Below are 26008 nucleotides of genomic sequence, written 5' to 3' on the forward strand. Positions count from 1 at the left end.
TACCATTGGATCATTTGCAAATTACAATGGCCTGGTGAACTGGAGGTAGTGACTCTCAGGTTTTTTGTTCTTTTGTTTTTTGTTCTTTGTTTTTTTCTTGACACAGAGTTTTGCTCTTGCGCATGCTGGAGTGCAATGGCACGGTCTTGGCTCACTGCAAACTCTGCCACTAATAAATGTCATATTAATGATTTTGTATGAGCCAGGACTATATACTACAATTTTAACAAAGAAATGTCTATGGCCAGAATTTTGCCTTGGACCAGATTTATCAACAGCAAAAAACATTATTATTGGTAACTGGATATTCACATGAGGAACAATTGACAGAGGCCTGGGACCTGACACGCCTAAGTGCTGAGACTCTCAGAAGTACTGCTCAAAATGCCCAGCAGGAGTCGCTTCAGCATCCTTCTCTAGAGTGATGAGGCAACCTTCTCCTCTCCTGAAGCCTTGTGTAATGCCTAGTGCTCACTGCTATTACAGTATCCATGTGTTCTTGCCTTTTTAAAAACATAGATTATAAGACCTATAAATTAGAGGTGTTTTCCCTTTTCTTATTGGTATCCTCTGCCGTGGCACAGGGCCTAGCACACAATGGCACCCATATCATGTTTTTTATATGAATGAAGAATGCATAGATGAGATCCTCCAAAAGCAGCCAGTGACATTTTCTAATGTATATAAAGTGTTCTAGAAGAACTGCATTTTACCAAATGAGGAAACTGAGGCAAGGTAGAGCAAAAGCAATATGTGAGTATCACAAAGTAGAACTAGAAATTTGTGAATCAAGTTACCCAACTTATTCTATACAGCCATCCCAGAAAATGACTTTTAAGACTTCATTAAAACATAAGTAGATTTAGCCAATGATTAGACCCCTAAAAGAGAGACAAAGTGGACCTAAAGAAATAAAGCAAAAGCCAAAAAAAAAAAAAATCAATACACATTATGACTATTCTTCCTCCTTTGGTTTAGTTTTCATGAGAATCTTTAACTGTGACATTTTGCCGCAGGCAGATAATTAAATTCTCAAAGTAAGGGAAATGAGTCAAAAGAGGACATTGGGTTTTCACAGTGAGATGGGGCATGAGTATATCTAAGGCCAATTTAAAAGCCTATGGAATATTACAAAAAGGAACATTTTTAGTGTTGCACACTTGGGCACTGGAACCAAATGGATATCAACTGAAATCTAGATTGGCACTCAGTAGGTGTGTAAACCTGGGCAAATTTCAGAACCTATTTAACCTTTAGATTCATTTCTTTTTCAAATGGAGGCAACAATAGAACAGATCTCATGTAGGTACTATGAAACATAATCTACATAAATCACTCACCAAGGTCAATAACATCTACTTAGATCTCATTTAAGAACCTCAAATATGCCAGATTTACCATTCTGCACTACTTACTTGAATGCCTAGAGGTTTATTCAGGATATTCGTTCATTTTAAAATGTACCAAAAACCCTTCCATGGGACAGATCATTGACCCTGGCAATGTAGCACTTGACACATATTTCTTGCAAGATTAAATGTACTTGTTTCATCCATTAATTAATGAAATGAAAGGGATTAAAAATCCTCAGGGCATTTGGGAATGAAAGAACTACTCTTTTTCTCTATGCAGCATTAACTGAACCTTTAGAAATCTTGGAGGAGTGGAAACCGTCTTCCTTCCTTTGGGTTTTAGATACTTAGGTTTGTTGTCCACCCTTCCCCACGCCACCCCTTCAGGATTTAAATTGGAACTAATGGACAATTCTCAACCTGTATTCTTAGAATCAGGACGAACACAAAGATCATCTGTTCTAATTTCCAATCCAGTGCAGGAATTCCCACCATATTTCATCCCTCCCCTTCTTTCAGTTATGGGGTGTTCACATCTTCAAATAGAAAACATTCCATATACGGAATTTAGTTTTAAATTGTAATCTTTACAAAAGCTTTAGAATGTTAAATTTCCCTTCTTAGAATTTCCAGTCATTTGCCTTCAGTCATCATGGCTCTCTCTTCCCCTGATGGAAACCATGAGTCCCATAATCCCATGATATTGTCCAGTAACAGTTTGGCCCAACTATATTTAGCAAATAAAAATAAGCTTTGGGGACATAAGTGTAAAACAAATATGATAAGAAGAGGTAAGTTTGAACTAAGAAATATCAACATTGGCTATCGTAGGTACTGTGGTCAATAAATAAAACACACTAGAAATATCTAAATTTCCTCAAGTACGGAGAATGATTATAAGTGTTTCAGGTTCCAAAAGTATATCCTTGCAGTTTTTACTGAGGTATATGGGCTTGGAAAAATAAATCACAAGACCTAAATCCAAGAGAGACTAATTGATAAATCGGAATTTTCAGTTAATGATTTACAGTAAGAAATAAAAGTGCCTTTCATATAGTGGGAGTTTAACAAATATTTTCTGAATGAATAAACGAGTGTTATATGCAGCAGAACACTCCAGCTGGTTATGTAGCAACATTTCTCCCCAACTTGAAAGTCTACCTAGAAAACCACATGAGGGTCGAGAGATTTCCTGCAAACTGATTTTCAAAAGAAATCAGCAGTTGGATGGCACATGTATACATATGTAACAAACCTGCACATTGTGCACATGCACCCTAGAACTTAAAGTATAATAATAAAAAAAAAGACATCAGCGGTTGGAGGATCCTAAGTTATCAGAGCTTGATACAGTCAACCCCATATCAGTAGGATATTTGCCAAGAGGACAAACACAGTCGGTGGTCAGAAAACCTCTCCTGGGCACATGCAAGCAATGTGTACTAATAATGGTCTCAGGTCTGGGAAAATGCTATGATTTCCTTGAAAACTCATATTTCTTCAATCCTAGTCAAGTGCTGTCAATTAAACTACTTTTTAAAAATAGTTTTAACTATACACCAGAAGAAGATCTCTATTCAAAAGCATCCATCTGTTCACATTTAATTCCTCCTGCCTCACCTATCTTCTCATGCATACCACGTTGATGATTTTAAAAAAATTACCTCAATATGTGATAATACAATCAATTGGGTAGATATTTCCAGAAATGTTTTTTAATTCCAGCAATGTGGTCCCAAGAATTCCCCTGGTCACCTTAACTGGACTTAATTACTCCTCAAATTTCAATTAACACCATGTTTATAGACCAATTTTTAGGATGTTATTTCCCCTGACTCAGTTTCTATAGATTACAATTTCAATTATTGAAGGAAGTATTTTTCAGATCATCTCCCCAGTTTCTGAAGGCCCATGCAAATGTGATCCCTCTTCAAATAGTGTCAAACTGCTAAATGCTAGCAATAATTTGCTTCTATTCGTCCTTGGAAACATTGCACCTTCCTTTTGATGTTCTTTTCCTTCTAGTCAGAATCCAATAATCTGATGCAAACTCCTTGGCCAACCAGAGACACACCATAGCACGCTGTGGTCCTAAATTACCTTTCTTATTTCTCCTTCATGCACTGCTCATTCTCTCAGAGCCTTGAGCCTATCAAGCTCCCCTCACCCATCTCAACCAAGGTTTATTAGGGATGCAATTTCACAGCTTTCCTGTGCAGCACCAGCTTTCTGCAGTGCAATACAGGTAGAGAAGGAGGTTATCATATATACTACACTTTTATCACAGCTGGTAGTAGAGAGGGTCATATGGTAAGCATTCAGATATGCTTTCCACTCTGAAAAGCAACTCAAAAAGCAAAAGACCTGTCTCCCATCAGGCAAGATGCCTTGTACCGACCATCACCAGGGGCCAAAAATTCCGTCAGATCATCTCCTGCCCTCCTAGGCCAAATGCCAGAATTGACCATGGAGGGGTCTTCTGAAAAGCACCAAAAGAACATCAAGAGTCAAAAAAACACCATGAAGAGAACTTACCAACCATAATTACTACAATTTTCACTTGCCCTAAATAGCCACCAATTTCCCCATGCCCTAAATAGCCACCAATCTCCCTCTCTTTACTGTTAATGAAGCAAAGGAGCACAAAAGTATTTCTAATTTGGAGGAGCCAAGGGAGTCTGCATGGGCCATTAGCAACAGAGAGCTTCATTACTAGGGGAAGAAGTCTCTCCCTGAACTTCTCATGGCTTTATGTGCAAGAAATCAGGAGGCAACCAGTCCATTTTAAATGTTAACCCTTACTTCTGCATCAGCAATAGCTCCTGCTGTCTATGATCAAAAAGACAAAAGGGCTACAAGCCTTACATGTTGTTTTTCTTTTCTGTGGGCTGCCTTAATGTTTGTTCTTTTTAAATTTATTTTATTTTTTATTTTATTATTATTATTATTATTATTATTATTATTATTATTATTATTTGAGATGGAGTTTCACTCTTGTTGCCCAGGTTGGAGTGCAGTGGCATGATCTCAGCTCACTGCAACCTCTGCATTTCAGGTTCAAGTAATTCTCCTGCCTCAGACTCCTGAGTAGCTGGGATTATAGGCACCCACCACACCCGGCTAATTTTTTATGTTTTTAGTACAGACAGGGTTTCACCATGTTGGCCAGGCTGGTCTCGAACTCCTGACCTCAGGTCATCCACCTGCCTCAGCCCCCCAAAGTGCAGGGATTACAAGTGTGAGCCACCATGCCCGGCCCAAACCTGTTTTTAATTCAGGGAAATGTTTCGTTAGAAATATAACACTGTCACTTAGTAAAACTTCCTGGTCAAAGTACCAATTTACCATACTAGTTACTCAAATAGTTATGTAAGTTAGTGCCCATGTATTGTGCAGAACTGTTGAATCTCACAAAGGATTCGTTAGGCAATCAATAATACCAATGAGAGCAGATATTAACTCCCTGGTTTTTGTTTACCATTAGCTTACTTTTCCTGAGGGTCCGTATCTCTGTGTATTAAAGACAAGCATTGCACTGAGCTCTAAATGCTCTTGATTTGGAACAATTGTGAAATAAATCCTTTATAATTATCCATCTCCTAAGCCAGACACACCACAATACCTAACCTCAAATGGTGTTGCAAACATCTTCTGAGTATTTGTGCTTGTTGCTGTCACTCGCATCTTTTACTGCGCAAAGGGGAAGAAAAATCAAAACTATGAGCACAGCAAACAAATTTCTGTGGCATGGCTTTGCATGAGCATTCTTTAAAAATACACCATGGTCATAACAGTCCTTGTCACAGCACCACTATTCTAGCTGCTGACCTGCCACCATTCAGTAATATATCATTAGCATTGTATCATTAAGTTTTTCCATCCACAGCGTTATGGATTCAGAAACACTTAAATATTTCTCCTCTAAGGAAGTATCTACAGTTTTGCAACATAGTTATCTGCTGTTATATTAGGACAATACCTTTTGCCCATTCTATCCTAATACATGAAGAAAAGGATGCCCATTATCCTCCTTTAGGTGACCATATGCCATTGCATCTCTACTTTTGATCTGTTGAGTCCAATTGGAATGGCTGTTTGAGAACATGAGAACACTGTCATTGAAGCTATGCAACCAGGGACATTGAAAAATATTTTATCCAGCAGGTAGGAAGTTAGACTAAGAAGCTTGTACTCCCATATATGTATACATATGCATATATATATATATATATGCATATCGGAACTGTGATGGGGATGACTGACACAGGCTGGCAGGAGCGCATCATTGACCCATTGACCCTTCTTCCCAACTTCATGTTCAGTGCTTTTAGGTTGGAAGTTTAAAATAAGGCATGTGAGAGTATTTTCACCATAGAATTAGGCAAATGCAATAAACCAGAGCTTTTTATTCTGGAAAGCTAGTTGTTAAACATTTACCAGCATACCACTGCAACCTTTTGTTATCCATAAAACTTAACAACCATGTAATATTGTTGATGATATTCCTCAGTTTGGGGTCCACTGTGATTTTTAGATCTTTTTCTACTTTAATTCTGTAACATTTGCTGCCAAGAAAGGATAATACATCTTTGAATTTTCTTGTCTCACAGGGTTGTTTTTTAGGGACTGAAAAGATACCATTAGTGATGCCATACCTATTTATCCCTAGGAAGGAAAGTCAAGTGATTATTAGAGGAAAAGCTAGGCCAAAATTTCCATTTGAACTCTTCTTTATTTTTGCATTCACAGAGGCAGGGGGTGCCTCGTACTTTGAACACTGACACATTAAGAGCGGTTACATAGGTAAAAACTGAACGCAAGCTCTACAGGAGAGGATATTAAGCAAGATCTAAGAATCAAGGTGATCAACAAGAACATTAACCTTTTACTTTCCAGGAAAGATGGGAAGGAAGAAACAGAAGGTACTGGGGCACGATGAATCGAAGACTACGCCCTGAATGACCTCAGATTCTACAACCACCTGGGAGGTTTTGCTGGGCCACTACAACGTCATGTGATTATTACAAATTATTCCCTATTTTTCAGGAATTGGATGAAGTTACTTTTGAAAAAACCTAATTCCCTTGCCAGGCATTTGTTTCTCAGAAACAAAAAATTCTACAGTAATCTATTCAATTAGTATTATGCCTATGCGTTGTTTTGCAAATCACAAATGTAAAAGAGATATTCTTTAAAGAGTACCTACTACATGTCAGGCAATGACCTTGAGGGATAAATACCATTATACCCATTTTAGTGATGAAAGAACTGAAACAAAAAAAGGTAAACTAACTTATCCAAAGAAATATACCTAGGAAATAGAGGGGATATGACTTGTACCCACAAAGGATGGTTAATTACTTCTTTATTCTTCAGTCTGAAAAATAATTTCAAACATGTACTGTATATATGTCCTGACTATTTTATGTACATCCTGTAAAAACTCAGAAGGATTGGTCAGCCAATCTACAAAATCCTGCAAGCTCTTCTAATCTCCCTCACACTCAATACAGTTAATAATTGGAAGACAGAATCAAGGTCTGCTTTGTTGATATCTCAATGAGTCTATGACAAGTGACGAAGTTATAGATTGCTGTAAACAACAATGAAACAACTTTTGAGAAAATAATTATGAGGGTGGAGCTTACATCTTCTCTATCACAGCTTTATGTATCTATTCCATCAGGGCAAGAAAACAATTACAAATAAAGGCAAACTGATGATTGAGTTGGGCTAGAGTGGGGTTGGATAGAGAAGGAATCAGCAATTAGAATAAATCCTCCAGTCGAATGATTGCCCCAGGAAAGTAAAAGCCCAAAGAATATTATGAAAGAACATCCTTAAATATTAGATATTCTTAGGAATTGTAGAAGACTGGAGATAGCATTCTACTCCTGGGTCTTCTAAAGAAAAGCCGAACGCTGCGGACTCCTCATGAACATGTCCTAGGAGAGAAATGGACAATAATGACACTAAAGGAAGATTTGGGGGCAGTCCACTATTTTTTATTTATATTTATTTACTCAACACTAATTTTGTTGAGTTGCTATGTGTTAAACACAGTTTGGGGCATCACAATACAAACAAAGAAAATCCCTATTCGCCCTCCTTGCTATCTATGAGGAGAGATGGAAAATTTAGAAAGCTATGCAGATGCTATGAGTACTGATTAGAGCAAGTATAAAGAGCTAGCACACAATACAGATATCAAAACCTGCACAGCATGCTCAGGGAAGCTTAGCAGAGAAAACGACTTCTATGCTGAGTTCCTGGAAGCTGAACATTATGAATTGAAGAGCACAAAGAAGTTGAATGTGGCTGAGAGACAGAATGCAGGAAAGGTAGAGCAGAGTGCGGAGAGAGAATGCTGGAACCCAAAGCAGACAGCAGGTCATGGAAGGTCCATGACACATTAGAAATGTCAGACTTTCCGGCCATGCGCGGTGGCTCACGCCTGTAATCCCAGCACTTTCGGAGGCAGAGGCTGGCGGATCACAAGGTCAGGAGATCGAGATCATCCTGACTAACACAGTGAAACCCCGTCTCTACTAAAAATATAAAAAATCAGCAGGGCGTCGTGGTGGGCGCCTGTAGTCTCAACTACTCAGGAGGCTGACGCAAGAGAACAGCTTGAATCCGGGAGGCGGAGCTTGCAGTGAGCCGTGATCTCACCACTGCACTCCAGCCTGGGCCACAGAGCGAGATTCCATCTCAAAAAAAAAAAAAAAAAAAAGTCAGACTTTCCTTGGAAAGCACTGAGAATTCTTTAAAAGTTTCAAGCAAGCGAATGAATGGCAAGATCAGATCTGCATTTACAAAGTTCAGAGATTGAAACACAGAAAAATGGCAAGCTAAGCAGCTGTTGCAGTTCTACAGGTGAAAAGTAATGGTAGCCCAGACTGGAGAAGAATTTGGGGAAGGAGAGAAGTAGAAAGACTCAAGAGCGATTTCTTAAGAAGAGAAAATTGAGCTGATAGGTGATTAATGTGGGATATAAAGTACAAGGATGAGTCGAGGATGACTCCATGTTTCAGGTTTAGACCAGCATTCCCCTCAGTGGGATTCTGAGCACCCAGAGAAACAGGTCTACAGAAAAAAAATCATAAATCCCATTTTGGCAAGTTGAGTTTTAAAGCAGCCACACTAAAAAGCTCAAAATAAACAAGTTAATTTTAGTAATATATTTAGCCCAATCTATCCCAAATATTATTTCAACATGATCAATATAAAGAAATTATTGAGATATTTTACATTCTTTTTTTCATATTAAGTCTTGGCTAAATGGCGGGTAATTCACTCTTATGGCACATCACAATTTGGACTAGGGAGATCTTTAAAAAGCACACAAAATCCTACTGATAATATTGTCCTTGTTTCGTGTAATTATTTCTATACAGAAAAAAAAAATTGTTTACCTAAAGTTTGGGATAGATAAATCCAAGAACTATGTGGGACATTTTATAATTATGGGACCCTGGAGAAAAACTGTCACTGGCATGTATGTCTGATATGAGGTCCTGACTTAGACTGGCAGAACTAACACCACCCCTGTCTCACCAGGAACACTGAGGTTCATAGGGGGAAGTCGGAAGAAACAGAAGCTGGGAAAGGAATGCTATCCAGAATACCTGTGGGTTCTACAGAAAGCATGTTTTTAGAGCTGATGAGAGGGAAAACAATATAAGCAGCACTCATGCAGATCAAGCATGCTGTCATTTTAACAAAAGATAAACTAGACTCTGCCTTGTAGAGACTGGCAGTTTTTTCTTCACCCAAATATTAAATAGTGTGGCCAACTTCAAATATTTAAGTACTTCTGTCAGCCCGGCTGTTGGCTTTGAGTCATAGGAACCAATAAAGCAGGAAGTGCCACAAAGGTAAGCACCGTCAGATTTAAGGCAGTGAGGGACAGGAATAGAAGTTTGCCAATGTCAAACAAATAACTTGTAGTGAAAATGGGCCAGAGAGGGGGCCTACCAAGGAAGAACTCACACTCCAAGAGCCTGGTTCTTAGCAAAGCGGGAAGAGGATGTCTTGTTTATGCAGCTATGTAAAGCCTCACTCCCTGCCCTCTCGGGACCTCTCACTGAGGGAGGGAGGTAAGGGTTGAAAGTGAAGACAGCAGGGTGCTTATGCCATATTAGATCTCCATCAACATGCGACCCCAAAAGATCATGACTGTGGGAGCTTTGTAAATCAACCCGGGGTGCTTGCCCTGGGGCAAATAGCACAACAAATTAATCCTTTCTCCATGAAATGCAGCAAAGTTTGTATCTATGCTGAATTCAAATTGCTCATTAGCTCTGACATGTTCCTAATGAGGTTATAATGCTTTGGGACAAAGATCAAGTCACTGAACACAAATAGCTAGGGATAGAATCGTAGAAAGATAAAATTAGAAGGACCTTAGAGGAGTGTCTCTCAGACTTTAATACGGATCACCTGGGCATTGTAATTCAGGACATCTGGGGCCCAGTCTGAGATTCTGCATTTCTAACAAAATCCCTGGTGCTGCTGCTCCTGCTGGTTCATGGACAACATTTTGAGCAGCAAGGCCTTAGAGATCATTTAATCCAGTTGCCTCTCCTAGAGGTGAGAGCATCAGGGCCAAGAGACGTATAACTGGAAGCATGCTGAGACTTCCAGGTGGCTAATTAAGGTCAGTTGGGTATTTGTCCATAGACCTGTGAGTCAACCTGAAAATTTTAAATAGAATCTAAGGAGTAGAGTGACCAATCAGGCTAGCTGACTGAGGAAGTTTCCGGAACATGGAATTTTCCTTTTTAAAAGAAGAAAAAATCCAGGAAAACCAGGATACGTTTTTCACCCTGCTAGACCCTTTTGAATCTACTTAGAATACAGCATCAGGATTATATTTTTCTTGACCTTGTCAGTCCCCAAGTGGTGGGATCATGACCTGCCACCAAGGCAAGCACCTGAATATCCTGTCCCAAAGATCTCAAAGAGCAAATGCTCAAACAAGTTTGAGGCTCTACAGAGCCTTCTAACATCACAGTGACAAGTGCCTCTCTAAGAGACAGCCTACCAGTAGATCTCAAAGTAAAGCATAATAAAGGACTATCAAGAACACACAGAAATAAATATTATATAAGCACATAATGTTCCGTTTAAGTACACAAATCTGTTTTCCTCATTTGATAAAATGCATGTAAGAAATAAATCAGTAATTTTTATAACTCTCAAAACACTCATTTAAAACATCCTTGATAAAAACACTAAAATAATAAAAATTAGGCTGCATCCCTGAGAATGAAGAAAAAGTTATGCTCTGCACAATCAAAATGATTAGAAATAAAAATATATCCCCACATATTATTATTTTACTCACTGGAACTGGGCTCATTAACGTTAGGTAGAATAATGAATGTCCAGAAAGCAAAAATGAAAAATTTCCAGACTATTCAATGCTAGCAGTGCATTGCTAAGGCTTCCCAAACAGAATGCCAAAGTACTGATTCCATATGCATTCAAAATACAGAGTTAGTGCAATCCTAACCACAATGATTCTCACTCCCTGGAGTTTACTTGTTCAAGTAAGAGGCCAATGTGGTCTGACTGAATTACTTGACTTAATATTCATGGAGTTAGGACACTTAAGACAAAGGAAGAAAATAAGTGTGGCTAAATATATACAATGCATTTGGAATAAGTAAAAGACAGAGCCCTAGACACTCAGCAATTGTTACCTGGAAATTAAAGAGGGCAGGAGCAATCCTATTATGCATTATAAACAGCCCCGCTGCTGACTTAATGGTAGTTTGAGTAGCATAACCAAGGAGTCCTTGCTCCAATATTAATAGGAAATGTATTGTAGGAATCCAATAGTTCATGAAATTAACAAGGAAAATGAACTGGAGTGAAGCAACTTTGCAAGTAATAGGAGGCATCAGCAATTGCTTCCCCGGAGCATACTGAACACTTAAAAAGAACTTGGGAAGAGCACATGTATATAAATGAGAATGGACATTATTAGAATTTTTTAATAATACTCTTAATTTAAATATATTTCAAACTCTCTGTTGGTTGTAAGTCTTTTAAAGAAGAAGTTATTAGCCCAAAATGTCAATAAGAGGTCACAGGCTATGAGATCTGGTCCAGAGATATTTGCAAATTAGCTGCCATTTGAGTCAGCTTAAAACTACCATACACTCACCATTAGGCAGCTATCAAAATTATTCCCATTTCACTTCTGTAGAGCTAAATACTTCAAATAATCTAGAAAACAATTTCCCTTCTATAAGCCTCAACAGCCAGAGTAACAGATGCATGCTCATCAGCAAGCTAAAAAGTATGGTTAATTCCACTTACAAACCAATCGACATACGATGAAAAAGAACACCTCCTCCACAGGCACTGCCATGGACAACCCGACCAAAGCTTGCATTGACCAAACAAGAAGCTGAAAGGGTTTCCATAGAAGCAAGAATGTGACTTCTGTTTTTCCCAGACAGAGATCCATCCAAGTCTTCCAAAATTGCTGCATGAGGAAATGGAAATGCCACTAAGTTTGAAGAGTTTATAAACTTCAACTGGCTGGTCTTCACAGTAAATCCACCTACAAATTTGAAGACAGAAAGATTATTACACAATGGCACAAATAGCAACTAAATTCACTGGAGTAATGGTCTTAGGATTTAAATTGCATATTTATCCAGTTTTACAATTCACCTATTCATGCAAGAAAAAAAGTGTTTTCTGTAGTTGTTTTACAGTGAGTGTTTACTGTCTTCCAACCTCTGGTATGTGCTAGAGATACTAAGAGGTATAAGTGCAGCATTGGCCCTACCTTCATGCAGTCTGTAGTCCACACTGTAGAACAGTGATTTTTCTATCAGGGTTGATTTTACCTTCCAAGAGAGATATGACACTATTTTCAATAATTTTTGGCTGTCACAACTGGGGAGTTGGCAGTGCTACTGGCAGCTAGTAGGTAGAAACCAGAGATGCTGCTAAATATTCTACAATGCACAGGAGAGTCCCCACAACAAAGGATTATCTCACCCAAAATGCCAATAGTGCCAAGGGTAAGAAACTCTGGTCTAGTGGGAAATAGAAACAGAAAACATTAATTTATTAATTACTTAGCACTAAAGATGCTATGGTTTAGTCTTCCAATCTTTCAGCTTTCATTCCTCTATGGTGAGTCTAAGCCCTCCAATACCTCTTACTATGAGGTTTATACTTTAAACATTTACTTTCAAAAGCAAACTCAATTAATCACTTGGGCAAATAGTATTAGTAATACACTTTCTAAGTATTAGCTGCAGGGCCATACTTCTTGGCAGTCTTTCTCCAACACCACTGCCATGTGACTCATTGGTACTATCAGTCCAATTGCCTAGAAGGAAAGTATGGCAGTGATCTTCTAATTCACACACCCATGTCATTAAAAGAAGAAAACTGAGTACACATCTCCCAGTACATATACTACCATACCGTAATGTATTATGTACATTATAAAATATACAAAAAAGAAAATAAAATGAAAAATATACAAATTGAGGCTCTAATGTTTTCATTCTGCAGCCCAATAGAGTACATGCAGTGAATTAATTCATGCATGAAAGGCTACACAATTGCACCTCTTGCAACTTCTGTATTTCATTTAATACCACAAACCACCTGCAGCTCTACATTTCAGTCATGTTGGACTTCTTTGTGATTTCCGAAGCACAACTGGCTTTTTGGATTCTATTTTTGTGTGTGTGTGTGTATACTGTTCCTAGAAATTCTTCCTTGCATATACCTTCTTGCAAACTTCTCTTCACCTTCCTAAACCCTACTCAAGAATAACCTCTATGAGCTCTTGCCTGATTCCCTTCCTCAGCCCCTTCACTGACTTCATTGGGTGCTCTATTACTGCGTTCATCATGCTTTCTTACAACGATGGGCTTGGACATTTATTTTAGTGCCTAGATCAAGAGTTCCTGGAGGACAGAAATTATGTGTTTTTATATTTGCACCCCCTAGGTCCTTAAGCAGAGCCTGAAATAGACAGTATTTAAGCAAATGAAGAGAGGAGTTAACCAATATTATTCAGTGAAAAGGGATTAGAGTTCATAGGAGTAGTGTGATTTTTTTTTCACTGTCTCATGAATGATATGAAATAGTCAAGATATTAAAGAATTGAGGAATTGTGACTGCAAGCACTTGTTATAAGGCATTTTTATTTCTATTATTATTTCTACAATCCTAAACTCAGATGCCACCCAAATAAAAACAATCTTTCATTCTGCCTACATAGGAAAAAAAAAGTGGAGACTTGTTGATTATTCATTTAATTAAAAAAACAAACAATTATCTAAATTGGTGATTCAAACCACAAGAGCATATTTAGTTGAATTACTTGGTTTGGCTGTTTACAATGATCAAATCAACTAGATTACTCTCTACCTCTTTCACCTTGGCCCATGAGTCCTCCAAGTTATTTCTTACCACCTCTGAGATGTGGTTAAAAAGTGGGCAAGAACGCCTATGGTTCCTTTGTGCATACATCAAGTCCTGGACTGTTGAAAACATTAAGCACCTGAACTTTGGCTCTTTTGAGGAAAGGTTGTATGCATGTTAGTTTACACCCAGTTATCTACCCATCTAACTCTATTCATTCATTTAATCAATACACTGCCTGTCTACTAGGCATCTGGCTCTGTGCTAGGTACTAATAATTAAAACTCTGAGCAAGAAAGACATGATCTCTGCCTTTATGAAGGTCAGAGTCCAGCAGAGACATAGGACCATCATGATAGAATGTGATAGGCACCGTAATAGGAGGAGGACAGGGAGCTGCAGAAGCTGCACTGAGAGAACCTCCAGGATATCTTTTAGGAAATTTAAGCAACAGTTTCTACTGATGCAATCTTATAACTGAAAGAGATAATGATTCACAAAATATTTGCCACTATTTATAATACTGACTTGAATATTGGCCTTATTTATCATCTGTTCTGTCTATTCAAATAATTACCTTGTCCTTGGGAACAGTCTGAACAGGTTCTAATGGCCACACAGTTGATGAGATCAAAATTAACAAAGGTTGTGTTAGACACCATCAGTTCCCATCTTTTAGGAGTTTTAATCCCAGATGACATACACAGACTTCCCTGTGATTTAAAAGAAAAAAAGATGAAAGCAAAATAAGAAAACTGGACACATGAAATACAATTCATAATGCAAGAATAAAAACAAAGATAAAAAAGCGAGCTATCGACTAAGAGAAAATATTTGCCAATCACACATATGACAAAGGACCTATATCCAGAATATAGAAAGAATTCTCAGATTTCAACAGTAAGAAAACACACAATGCAATTCAAAATTAGGGAAAAAAACCTTCAAAAGATAACTCAGAAAAGAAAATATACAGATAGTAAATAAGCACAGGAAAAAAAATGTTCAACATCATTATTCACTAGGGAAATACAAATTAAGATCACACTGAAATATACTATGCACCTATTAGAATGGATAAATAAAAATACAGTGACAATAGTAAGTGCTGATGAGGATGAGAAAGAATTAAAACTCTCCTATGTTTCTAGTGGAATGCAAAATGAGACAGCCACTCAAAGTTTGGCAGTTTCTTATAAAGTTAAATATGCCCTTATATGACCTAGCAATTCAACTCCTAGGTATTTACCTTAGAGAAATGAAAACTTACATTTATATAAAAACCTGACACAAACGTCCTAGAAGTTCCATTTATAATCACCAAATCTGGAAACAAGCCAAATGCACCTCAATAAATGAATGGCTAAACAAACTGCATTACATCTATCTAATGGAATACTATTTGTCGATAACAAGGAATGTAATATTGATACATGCAACAAGTTGGATGAATCCCAATGGCATTCAGGAGTGAAGGAAGCCAGTCTCAAAAGGTTACATACTCTATGACTCCATTTATATGACTGTTGAAAAGGCAAAACTATAGTGACAGAGAATACATTAGTGATGGCCAGTGGTTTAAAGTAAGAGGAGGCTGTGGCTACAAAGATGGAGCAAGGAACTGGAATGGATGCAACTGTTCTGTGTCTTGATTGTGGTGATGGTAAAGCTCATAGAATTGTACATCAAAAAGTCAGTTTTGCTGTATATTAGTATATTTTTAAAACTTTAACAAAAAGTCTGAAAAGAAAGAAACAATAAGTGTTTTCATGATTTTCCACAAAATCTCTTTGACAAACACTATCCAATCAAGTTGCTAGTGCCTCACTGTTCCATTGTTAAAAATAGTCTTACATTTGAGGATTACCAGAATTTTTTTCAATAGCTCCCAACATGAAAAATGATGAAACAATAAACAAATAGCAGAAAAGAAACCCAGTGGACACAAAGCTAGTCTAGAAATCAGAAGAAAACAAAAACTATAATTAATGGCCTCGGAGAAATAAGTATATTATATCCTTGAAACAAAGAGAAGCCTAAAATATTATTTTTAGAAAAAAAAATAGGAGAGTAGAAAAAGGAAACTCAATATCATAGAAAGTAGAACAAAAAGACAAAGAGATGGAAAATTAGTAAGAACATTAAGACAAGAAAAACATTCCAGGAGGCCCAATATTTAAATAATCATAGTTTTAAGGAAAAGAAGAAAATATAGGGGAAAGAATTACCAAAGAAATAATTAAAGAAAACTGTCCAGAAGGAAAGGATATAATTTTCCAGACTGAAAAGTCCCACTCAGTATCTAGCACAATGTTTAGAAAAAGAGCCACAGCAAAGTGCATCATATTGAAATTGCAAAACACCAGGGACAAGGACAAGTTCCTAAGAGCTTTCAGAGAGAAAAATAAATAAAAGGTTACATATAAAAACCCTGGAATCTGAGTATCTTTTTTTTTTTTTTTTTTTTTTTGAGACAGAGTCTCACTCTCTTGCCCTGTCTGGAGTGCAGTGGCGTGATTTTGGCTCACTGCAACCTCCACTTCCTGGGTTGAAGTGATTCTCCTACTTCAGCCTCCTGAGTACCTGGGATTACAGGTGCATGCCACCACTTCTGGCTAATTTTTGTACTTTTAGTAGAGACAGGGTTTCGCCATGTTGGTCAGGCTGGTCTTGAACTCCTGACCTCAGGTGATCCTCACACCTCGGCCTCCCAAACTGTTGGGATTACAGGCGTGAGCTGCTGCCTCCTGCCCTAAATCTGAGTATCTTAAAGCTATTCAACCTCAAGAGCAGAAGGAGCTACAAGATGATGGAATATTGCCTTCAAACTTTCAGTGAAAAATGAACTTCAACCTGGTATCCTATAACCAACAACCTGCTAATCTGCTAATAAAGGGGTCTCCATATACAGCTCAGAACTTTTACCTTCCGTCGTTTCCTTTTTTTTTTTTCCCCCCCAGAAAGTTACCTTAGGCTATGTTCAAATTGAGGAATTAAGTCAGAAAGGAGGAAGATGTACAAATCAGAAACAAGAGTTCCAATACTAGACAGACATGAAGGAAATCTCCAGGATAATGTTCTAGGGAGATTCCAAGATGGAGCTTTGAAACCCTTCTTATACATTGCTGGTGCAAGCATAAACATTCTGGATTGTTGCTTGGCATTATCCACTAAAGCTACACGATGATCCAGCAATTTTACAACTTGGCTTATATTCAACAGAAACGCATGCACATGAAGACCAGAAGGCATATAGAATAATGCTTATGGCATCATTATTTGTAAATAACCAAATTTACAAATGATGAAAACAATCAAATGTCCATCAATAGCTATATGCTTTAAAAAAATTGAGGTTGAGTCATAAAATGGAATACTACCCAACGATTGGAAGAAGAAATACTTGTAACACAGAGAAACATGAACGAATCTCACAGATATAATGTTGTGCCAAAGAAGCCAGGTACAATAGAGTTACATCCTTTATGATTCCATTTACACAAAGTTCAAAACCAGGAGAAATTAATCTATATGGATAGAAGGCTGAATAATGCTTGCCCTTTGGCTAGGGAGTGTGGAGTGGGGTTGAATGGCAGGACATGAAGAGGCTTTAGAGGAGCTGATAACGTTCATTTCTTTATTATTACTTTTTATTTTTTAGAGGCAAGACCTTTCTCTGGCAAAGTTCTATTTCTTGTTCTCGGTTGTATACATATATATGGTTGGTTTGCTTTGTAAAAATCCACTGAGCTATTCCCCTGTGATTTGTGCACGTTTCTCCATAAATGTTATATTTCCATGAAACATTTACCTTAAAAAGTAGGACAAACATTAGAGAAAGGTAGCATAGAAGAGGAAAGGGTAAGGAAAGAAGCTAAAGGAGTTTAATGTCCTTGTATTGCTTATGTAAAGTTTAACAGTGCTGATGTAATTTAGACTTTGTTAAGACAAGCAGGCACATTAAAAATTTAAGGCCAACAGCTAAAATAATCATAACAGAATGGATAACTTTCAAATGAGTAAATATAAAAAGATGGTATGCAAGACAAATCAAAATAGAAAAGAAGAAAAAAACAGAAACCAAAAACGGATTGCAAACTGAAAGCGCAAAATAAGATGGTAGAAATAAATGCAAATATATGGGAGACATCAGCATGTGGAAGGTAATTGAAACCACTAGAGAAAATGAGATTTCTCCCAGGGAGAGCTAGTATATTGAGAAGAAAAGGGGCCCTACAACAGAATTTAGGGAAACAAAAAGATGAAAGGTCTAAATTGAAGAAGACAAATCCACAAGTGAAAATGGGAAATCACCCCTAGAGAAATAGGAGGAAGAATGAAGCAACTCCATCAGCATCTGTCTGAATAAGATATTTTTTAAAGTAGCATCATCTGCTCAAATTAATTACAATAACAACCAAGACAGCCATCCTACACATACTTCGATAAGTAGGGTGACTCATTTAAATTAAAATTAGACTTTTTTTTTAGTGTGAAAGGGTATGTTAATTAGACAGAATGCTGGGACAATAAGTATAAACAAACTACTCACCCAAACTAGGATATACCGTCATGTTATAGCACATCTCTATCTTGTATATTTAAGCCATTCTTACTGAAAATTATTCTATTCATCTCAATACAAAGGTAACATTGGCTGTGAGAGTACCAACACATATACAGTTATGCTTACAGGAAAAAAATTCCTTCTAATGATAAAAAGTTCTTCCAGAAAGTAATGTTTATTTTAGGATATGACTCACTGATAATTGTATGCCACCAGTTATATGTGAGTGGAAAGTCTAACAATGGACAGGCCAAATTCTTTAAAAGTCTTAATTCCTGGCTAGGGGCGGTGGCTCATGCCTGTAATCCCAGCACTTTGGGAGGCCCAGGCGGGCGGATCACGAGGTCACGAGATGGAGAGCAATCTGGCTAACATGGTGAAACCCTGTCTCTACTAAAAATACAAAAAATTAGCCAGGCGTGGTGGCGGGCGCCTGTAGTCCCAGCTATTCAGGAGACTGAGGCAAGAGAATGGCATGAACCCGGGAGGCGGAGCTTGCAGTGAGCCGAGATGGCGCCACTGCACTCCAGCCTGGGTGACAGAGAGGCTCCGTCTCAAAAAAAAGGGTTAATTCCTAAAGGAATGGAAGGCACAAAAGATAGAGGCTAAAATCAGAGTCCCATAACCACAGAGGTCAGGCACCCTCTTTTTCTTTTTCTTTCTTTTTTTTTTTTTTTTTGAACTGACACCTGGCAACACAGTGGTTCCCAAATAAATCTGAAAAATACTGTGCTAAGTAAAGATAATAGATGTTTTTTGCTTATTCACTTTAATGCTAGAATTTCTCATAGCCTTTAGTATATTTTTTCAATGAATTTTATTCTGTATATTTGAGGTTTACAACATGATATTACAGGGTACACACAGGTTATAGTGAAGCAAATTAACATATCTGTCATTTCACATAGTTACTTTTCTGTGACAAGAGCTGCTAAAATCCACTTATTTAACAAAATTCCCTGACACAATACAATTTTATTATCTCTAATGCTTATGCTGTACATTACATCTCTGGACTTGTTTGAGATTTTGGGAAATAGAGGGTACGGTAACCAGCACAGCATAAATGTAATTATAACCAAAGAATTTTCTTTTTCCAGACACTATCCAAGGGCTAGTCTTTCATGAATAACACTTCAGGGAACATTGGTATGGGCACTAATAAACGTCCTTTGCCAAAGCCATTTTCCATGTGCAGTTGAAGAATATTTGACCAGGAGTGGGAGGGTATCAGGGTGGTCCTAGCTCCACAATACTAGGCATGAACCTTAAACTGCCATTCAACTTTCCAAGCCTCCATTTTCCCCTAAATTCAAGAAGTTTAACCAGATCATCTCTTAGGTAATAGTTGGCTCTTTAATTTTGTGATTTTATGATCTGGATAACTAACCAGCATCTAGACATCCCCTAGAACAAAACTGTTTAACATTTTCCATCAGGGGACTCTTGTCCTGTACTTACTTAAGAGCCTGAAAGGCCCTCAGCTGTACCACTTTCCCAGTGAATCACACCCCAAGGGTGTGATTATTTTTGATTATCTCATGATAGGCACCCTTTTGTCATAATTTGTATCTTAATTTATGTCACTTTCTCATTAATTATGGTGTCTATTTAACATCAATTAAGATACTGCAACATTAATTTACCAAGACAGTTGCTCAGTTTGCTGGGAATTTTGTTTTTCACATCTACTCTAAGGTTATTTCTGGAAAAGTTAAGAACCTCTGATGTACCACAGCATCACAGAATCTAAATCTGGGTACCATCCTCTCTTGAAAACTACACAGTCTGAAAAGAAGAATCATCTCTCAAGGTGGTCATCCTTTTAGAGGAAAAACAAAACAAACAAAAACCCTGCCAGGTATTTGTCTCCTGAAAAGGATAGTTCAAAGGAGATTTTACTAAGAAAAGTTGAGAGTTAAATCCAAGAAAATGTAGCTCTATAAGAAAATGACTTTTAAAATCTTCACATTTTTATCTATAGCTATGAAATAAATAATCTTCATTAGAAGTATAAGAATCAAAACTTATTGAAATTTCAATTGAATTAAGCACTCAGGAACAAACTGAAGAGAATATTCTTTCCTTGGCTCCCAAGAAATCTATGATTTTCATAATGATGTGATGACTAGTATGAATGTAGCTCTAATGAAAACAAGAACATAGAGGATCCATTATAGATCTGAAGCCTAAGAGACCAATGGCAGCCATGAACCTCCCCGAGGAACTGGTGCTTCCTACCTGGAAGTACTCTTTGCCCCATCTGCATTCTTGTACCCTGAGAAGTCATCTAGAGTCTGATTTTTATCATGTAGAAATCCATACGTAGGCACATATTAGTGAATCACATACAAAATAATGAACTAGGCAAATCTGTATTTCATGATTTGACTTCTTTCTGTATGAGTAATAACTGTAAATTGCAAACAAATAAAATTCTGTAAGCTACTCATGACTTTTGTGATTTATATGTACTCATAACATTGAAGCCCTGTGTATATATGAGTTCTATTGTCAATATCACCACTATTACAAATAAAAAGCTCCTTTAACTTTTACCAATGAAATACGAGATTCACCAAAGAATGCTATTAGAATTGCATATCCTGGATCACCAGCACATGTAATTTTGTTGTGACGGACAGCCTAAAACAACCACACCGAGGCACTTACCTTGTGGGCAAAATGACCAAGTAATAAGCTGTCAGTAACTGAAGTATTTGCATCACTTTCCAAGATGTCAATTCCAAAATCTCTGCATGAATAAACTTGGAAGTTTTTCAGGTGAAGATTGCTACTTCTAAAAATCTATAAAATACAGCATGTTACAGCAAAGGTCTGAGGCTTCGTTTTTCTTGCAGACTTCCTGTAGTTTTTAAAATTATTGATTAAGTATAAGGAAGCATGCTATGTTGCATTAAAGCACCTTTTGTCCATCAATGTCAGTACAGGTATCCTAAAGTTGCTGTGAGGTCAGCACTAATGAGTCTCCTTTGGTAACACCTCTTCGCACTTTTCATTTTTCCTCATAATAACCAATACATTAAAAAGATAAATGTGAATTCTCCACATATCTAAAATAAACTTGGAGTGGCCAAATCACACAAAGGTAACAGAGAAAAACATCGCACCCAAGAACTCTAGTGCTTAACATTTTCTTCAGTGTATTATATATTAACCCATATTGTCAGAAGATTGCAAATATGAAATAAGTAGCTCAGCATGACTACAGATTCACAGTTATGTACATTGTTTATGATAACGCAAACAGGGGTCATGTAATAACAAAATTAGGTTGGTAGAGTTGTAAGCTCCCTACTTGCTATGGTTTAAGCCTGTCCCCCAAAAAGCATGTTTTGGAAACTTAATCCTTGATGTAAGTGTTAGGAGGTGTGTAGGTCATGAATGGATTGGTGCTGATTACAAAAAAACTTGGGACTGTGAGTTCTATCACTTGCTCCTTCTTTGCCTTCTTTGCCTTTCTGCTATAGACTGATGCAGCAAGAAGGTCCTCAGCAGATGCTGGCCTCTCAATCTTGGATTTCCAAGCCTCCAGAATCATGAGTTAATAAATTTCTGTTTATTATAATTTACCCAAATATTATTATTCTGTTACAGCAGCACAAAGGGACTAAGGCACCACTGGTCTGGGAGACAGAGTTGTGCTTATGTTTATGTCTTTGACCAATTTTTTGCTAATTTTATTTATTATTAATACATAATGACCCATTTTAATTTTTGTAAGTAGTATGAGGTAGGATACAACTTAATTCTTTTGTGTGTGACTATCTAGTTGTACAAGCACCATTTGTTGAAAAGACTATATTTCCCACATTGAATGGTCTTGGCGTCCTTTGTCAAAAATCATGTTTATAGATGTATGGGTTTATCTCCGGACTCTCACTTCTATTTCATTGACATCTATGTCTGTCTTTGGGCCCATATACCACACTGTCTTGATTATTGTTGCTTTGTAGCAAGTTTTAAAATAGGGAAGGATAAATCTTCTTACTTCATTCTTCTTTTTTGGTATAGTTCAAGGGAAGTTTACTTTTTAAATTTGCTGCTATTATGTTATTTAATTTCTGCCTTATTCTTCACTATAAAAGTGCAATTCCAAGAATATTTTTTATTTTTTAAACTTTTTGATTGATCAAATTTGAGTGCACAACAGTTCAAGCTGTAATTCTGTATTTTTTTTCCTTCACAGGTTTAGCATTTCTGATTGCAGAACTTCAAAAAATGGCTTTAATAGCATCTTTTAGTATTTTCATTTTACTAGATTATTCCCTCTAGGACAAGGCTATTCAAGAGCAGGGAGACAGAGTTTAAGCCCCTGCAGGTATAAATTACTTCACTGCATAAGAAGGCACTCAACAAATGTTTCCACTAGATTTGTTACCCCTACAATATTTATAGTGTTCATGGGAAGCGTTTTATAAAATTAAATGAGAACAAAATACTAAATACATTTTGGACTCCACCTGTTAGCTATCCTAATTATATATTTTTGGGCTTTCTTCATCCACAATTATCTTTCTTTTGTTGCATATATGAAATAAATGTTTGACTTCCTTATTGTGACATTATTATATGTTTGTATTCTATTTCCTGGAAGCTCTACGAACATATTTCTTCATCTATATATCTTATGCTCCAGATTTCTAGGCAGAGACAAAGTGTATGTAATTTTGTCTGTATTGCATCAAATAGTGGCCCTGAATAATTTTTATATGTTGCTGTTAATGGTGAGCATCCAAAGCTTCCTTATAAGAAAATCACTGGGAAAATGAAGAGTAAATGATTGAACCTTTTCTTTTCCTTTAAGAAAAAAATAGAAGAAAATTTAGCTTATTGACTAAAGTAAGAATGGTATCTTGAGCTAGAATGTTTGTGTTCTAATGACAAACAGTGCTTTCTCTTAAGACTGGGGCATGTATTCTTCAGGATATTGGGACATCAAATGCACAACTTCTGGAGTCTAAATTCTGCACTTGGTTGTACTACTAACCAATTGTGTGACCTTTGACAAGTCGCTTCCCTTTCTTAGCCTTAATTTCTATCTCTAAGTAGGGATGGAAGGAAGGAATAGGTAACCTCTATGATCTCTCCTGATTATAAATCTCTATAATTCTGTTGTTCTCTACTAGTGTTTCCAAAAAACACACAATGGAGAAAATGACCTAACCCTGAATTAGTGACTAGGAATTTGTTTAACAACTATTCTACAAGCACCTATGATCCATTGGTGCTTCAAAATTGTGATAGCACAGCAATGCTCCCCTCAAGGGCAAGTCATTCCCATTTAAGTAGATATGCATAATGAATTGCTGTGAGAAAACAAGTGACAGTTTTAATTTAAAAAACAGCAACAATAACAACAACAAAATAACTTACCTGGGCACCACCTGCACTTTCCCAAACTGTGAAGCTCTGGAACAGGGTGATGCCAGTGACATTATCCCAAGGTGGCTGAAATTTAGGGTATACAAAGAGACCATACCTAAAAAGTGAAACAAAGAATGAAATTAAGCCAATTTTTATGTTTCTAACTTCCTACTTTTTCTTGTTGAAAAACACAAAGTAAAAGTAATGTATTAGGGAGAGTGAAGGTACATAGAATCTGTGACCCTCCCCCTGACTGTTCTTGCCCATCCCTTAGCCCTCCCACTTTTACCCTCTGTGACCTACACCCAAATCCCAACAAAATGCAGATTACTCCAGAGCCCAAGTCCACCAGCCTCCCAGGGGCTCTGCCTATTTTTGGAAGTTTAATTGCTCTCTCCATTGAATTCTCTCTGGCCACAAAAGGTACATTCTGTCCTTCTGCCTTTTCATGTGACTCTCTTCTCTTTACCATCAAAACTGTTATGAGCTAGAAAATAATGCTAACACAATTATATACAAAAGCCAAGACATGGAGGCAGCCAAGATGTCCATCAATAGGTTAACGGCTGGGGAAAATGTGGTATATACTTGCAATGGAATATTATTCAGCCTTTAAAGAGAAGGAAATCCTGCCATTTGTGACAATGCAGATAAACCTGGGGGACACTGTGCTGGATGAGGTAAGCCAGACACAGAAGAGCAATAGTACATCATATCACTTAAATGAGAAATCTAAAATATTCAAACTTATAGAAGCAGAGAGTAGAATGGTGGTTGGCAGGGGCTGGGAGGAGGGGAAAATGGGAAGTATTAGTCAAAGGGTACAAAGTTTCAACTATGCAAAATGAATAAGTCCTAGAGATATACTGTACAGCAAAATGCCAAAGTATACAATACAGCAAAATTAACAATACGGTATTCTATATTTAAAATTTTGCTAAGAGGTCAGATTTTGTGTCAAATGTTCTTACAGTAATAATAGTAATTCAAATAAAGAGGGCTGGAGGACAGAGGTGATAGATGTTTGTGGCATAGATGGTGATGATGGTTTCAGGGGTGTACACTTATCTCCAAACTCATCAAGTTGTATACATTAAATATGAACAGCTTTTTGTATGTCAATTATACCTCAAAAAAGCAGTTTCAGAAAATACACAGGAACATCACCAAATCTTGAACAAATGCCAAAAGTGCTCTCATTTTGAGCATTCTACAGAAAAATGTGAAATCATAAGACTTACAGCCAAAATGTAGATGAATATCCCCAAAGTTACCTGGTACAAGAATGTGCAATGTTCTGAGTGAAGGAAAGAAGTGGAGCTTGTGATGTTTGGTTGGTCACGAGATGGAAAAAGTAGCCATAGCCAGCACCACACACTCTGTTCCCCTACAGAAATTAGGGAGAGTTAAAAAATAGTTACCCCATGTATGATAAGGTTGCTGGAAAGAAAGACTCTTGTTTGTGCTCATCCCACTTTTATATTCACTTTCTGCCAAAGTACATTAAAACTCTATTATAGACTCATTTATTCTTTTTTTCCTTTTGGGAACAAAAATATTGATATGGTTTGGATCTGTCCCCCTGCCCATATTTCACGTTGAATTGTAATCCTCAGTGTTGGAGGTAGGGCCTGGTGGGAGGTGATTGGATCATGGGGTCAGTTTCTCGTGAATGGTTTAGCACTGTTCCCCGTGGTACTATTCTCACCATAGTGAGTTCTCGTGAGATCTGGTAGTTTAGAAGTGTACAGCACCTTGTGGCCCCCACCTTGTCTTGCTTCTGTTCCTGCCATGTAAGGTGCCTGCTCCTGCTTTGCCTTCTGCTGTGAGTAAAGGCTCCCTGAGACCTGAGACCTCCCCAGAAATTGATGCTTCCATGTTTCCTGTATAGCCTGCAGAACCATGAGCCAATTAAATCTCTTTTCTTTATAAGTTACCCAGCCTCAGGTATTTCTTCATAGCAATGCGAGAATGAACTAATAAAAATATTGTCATTCTTCTTCCTTCAGCCAGCTCAACTAGACTGCAATTTGCCCATCTTAATAACTGGTTTCTCATGTTCAAGCCTCCTTCTATGTTCCCACAGTGAGTTTACTTATGACATCTAAGATTCTACTCTTTGGTGAATGCAAGAGTATATGGTAGCTCTCCAAGGCAAAGGTATACCTTGAAATCAAGCCCACACAATGTGTTCTCTCTGGATCTTTGAACAAATCAATGATTTGTCTACGGGCTGAAGGCCACATGATTGGACCAGTCATGACTTAGTTCCAAGACAAAGTGACCGATTTCA

General features: G+C 37.4%; 1 protein-coding gene across 1 annotated transcript in view; it reads right to left on the reverse strand.

The window, feature by feature from the left end:
• Nucleotides 1–26008, reverse strand: part of PKHD1 (PKHD1, fibrocystin/polyductin) — a 469778-nt gene that overhangs the window by 237714 nt on the left and 206056 nt on the right. Inside the window, 5 exon segments of the mRNA XM_025382975.1 lie at nucleotides 11682–11928; nucleotides 14338–14473; nucleotides 21001–21135; nucleotides 23725–23830; nucleotides 24990–25102. Of these exon segments, the coding sequence (XP_025238760.1) occupies nucleotides 11682–11928; nucleotides 14338–14473; nucleotides 21001–21135; nucleotides 23725–23830; nucleotides 24990–25102 (737 nt within the window).

This window comes from Theropithecus gelada, chromosome 4 (genome assembly GCF_003255815.1).
Source record: "Theropithecus gelada isolate Dixy chromosome 4, Tgel_1.0, whole genome shotgun sequence".
NCBI classification, from domain to species: domain Eukaryota; kingdom Metazoa; phylum Chordata; class Mammalia; order Primates; family Cercopithecidae; genus Theropithecus; species Theropithecus gelada.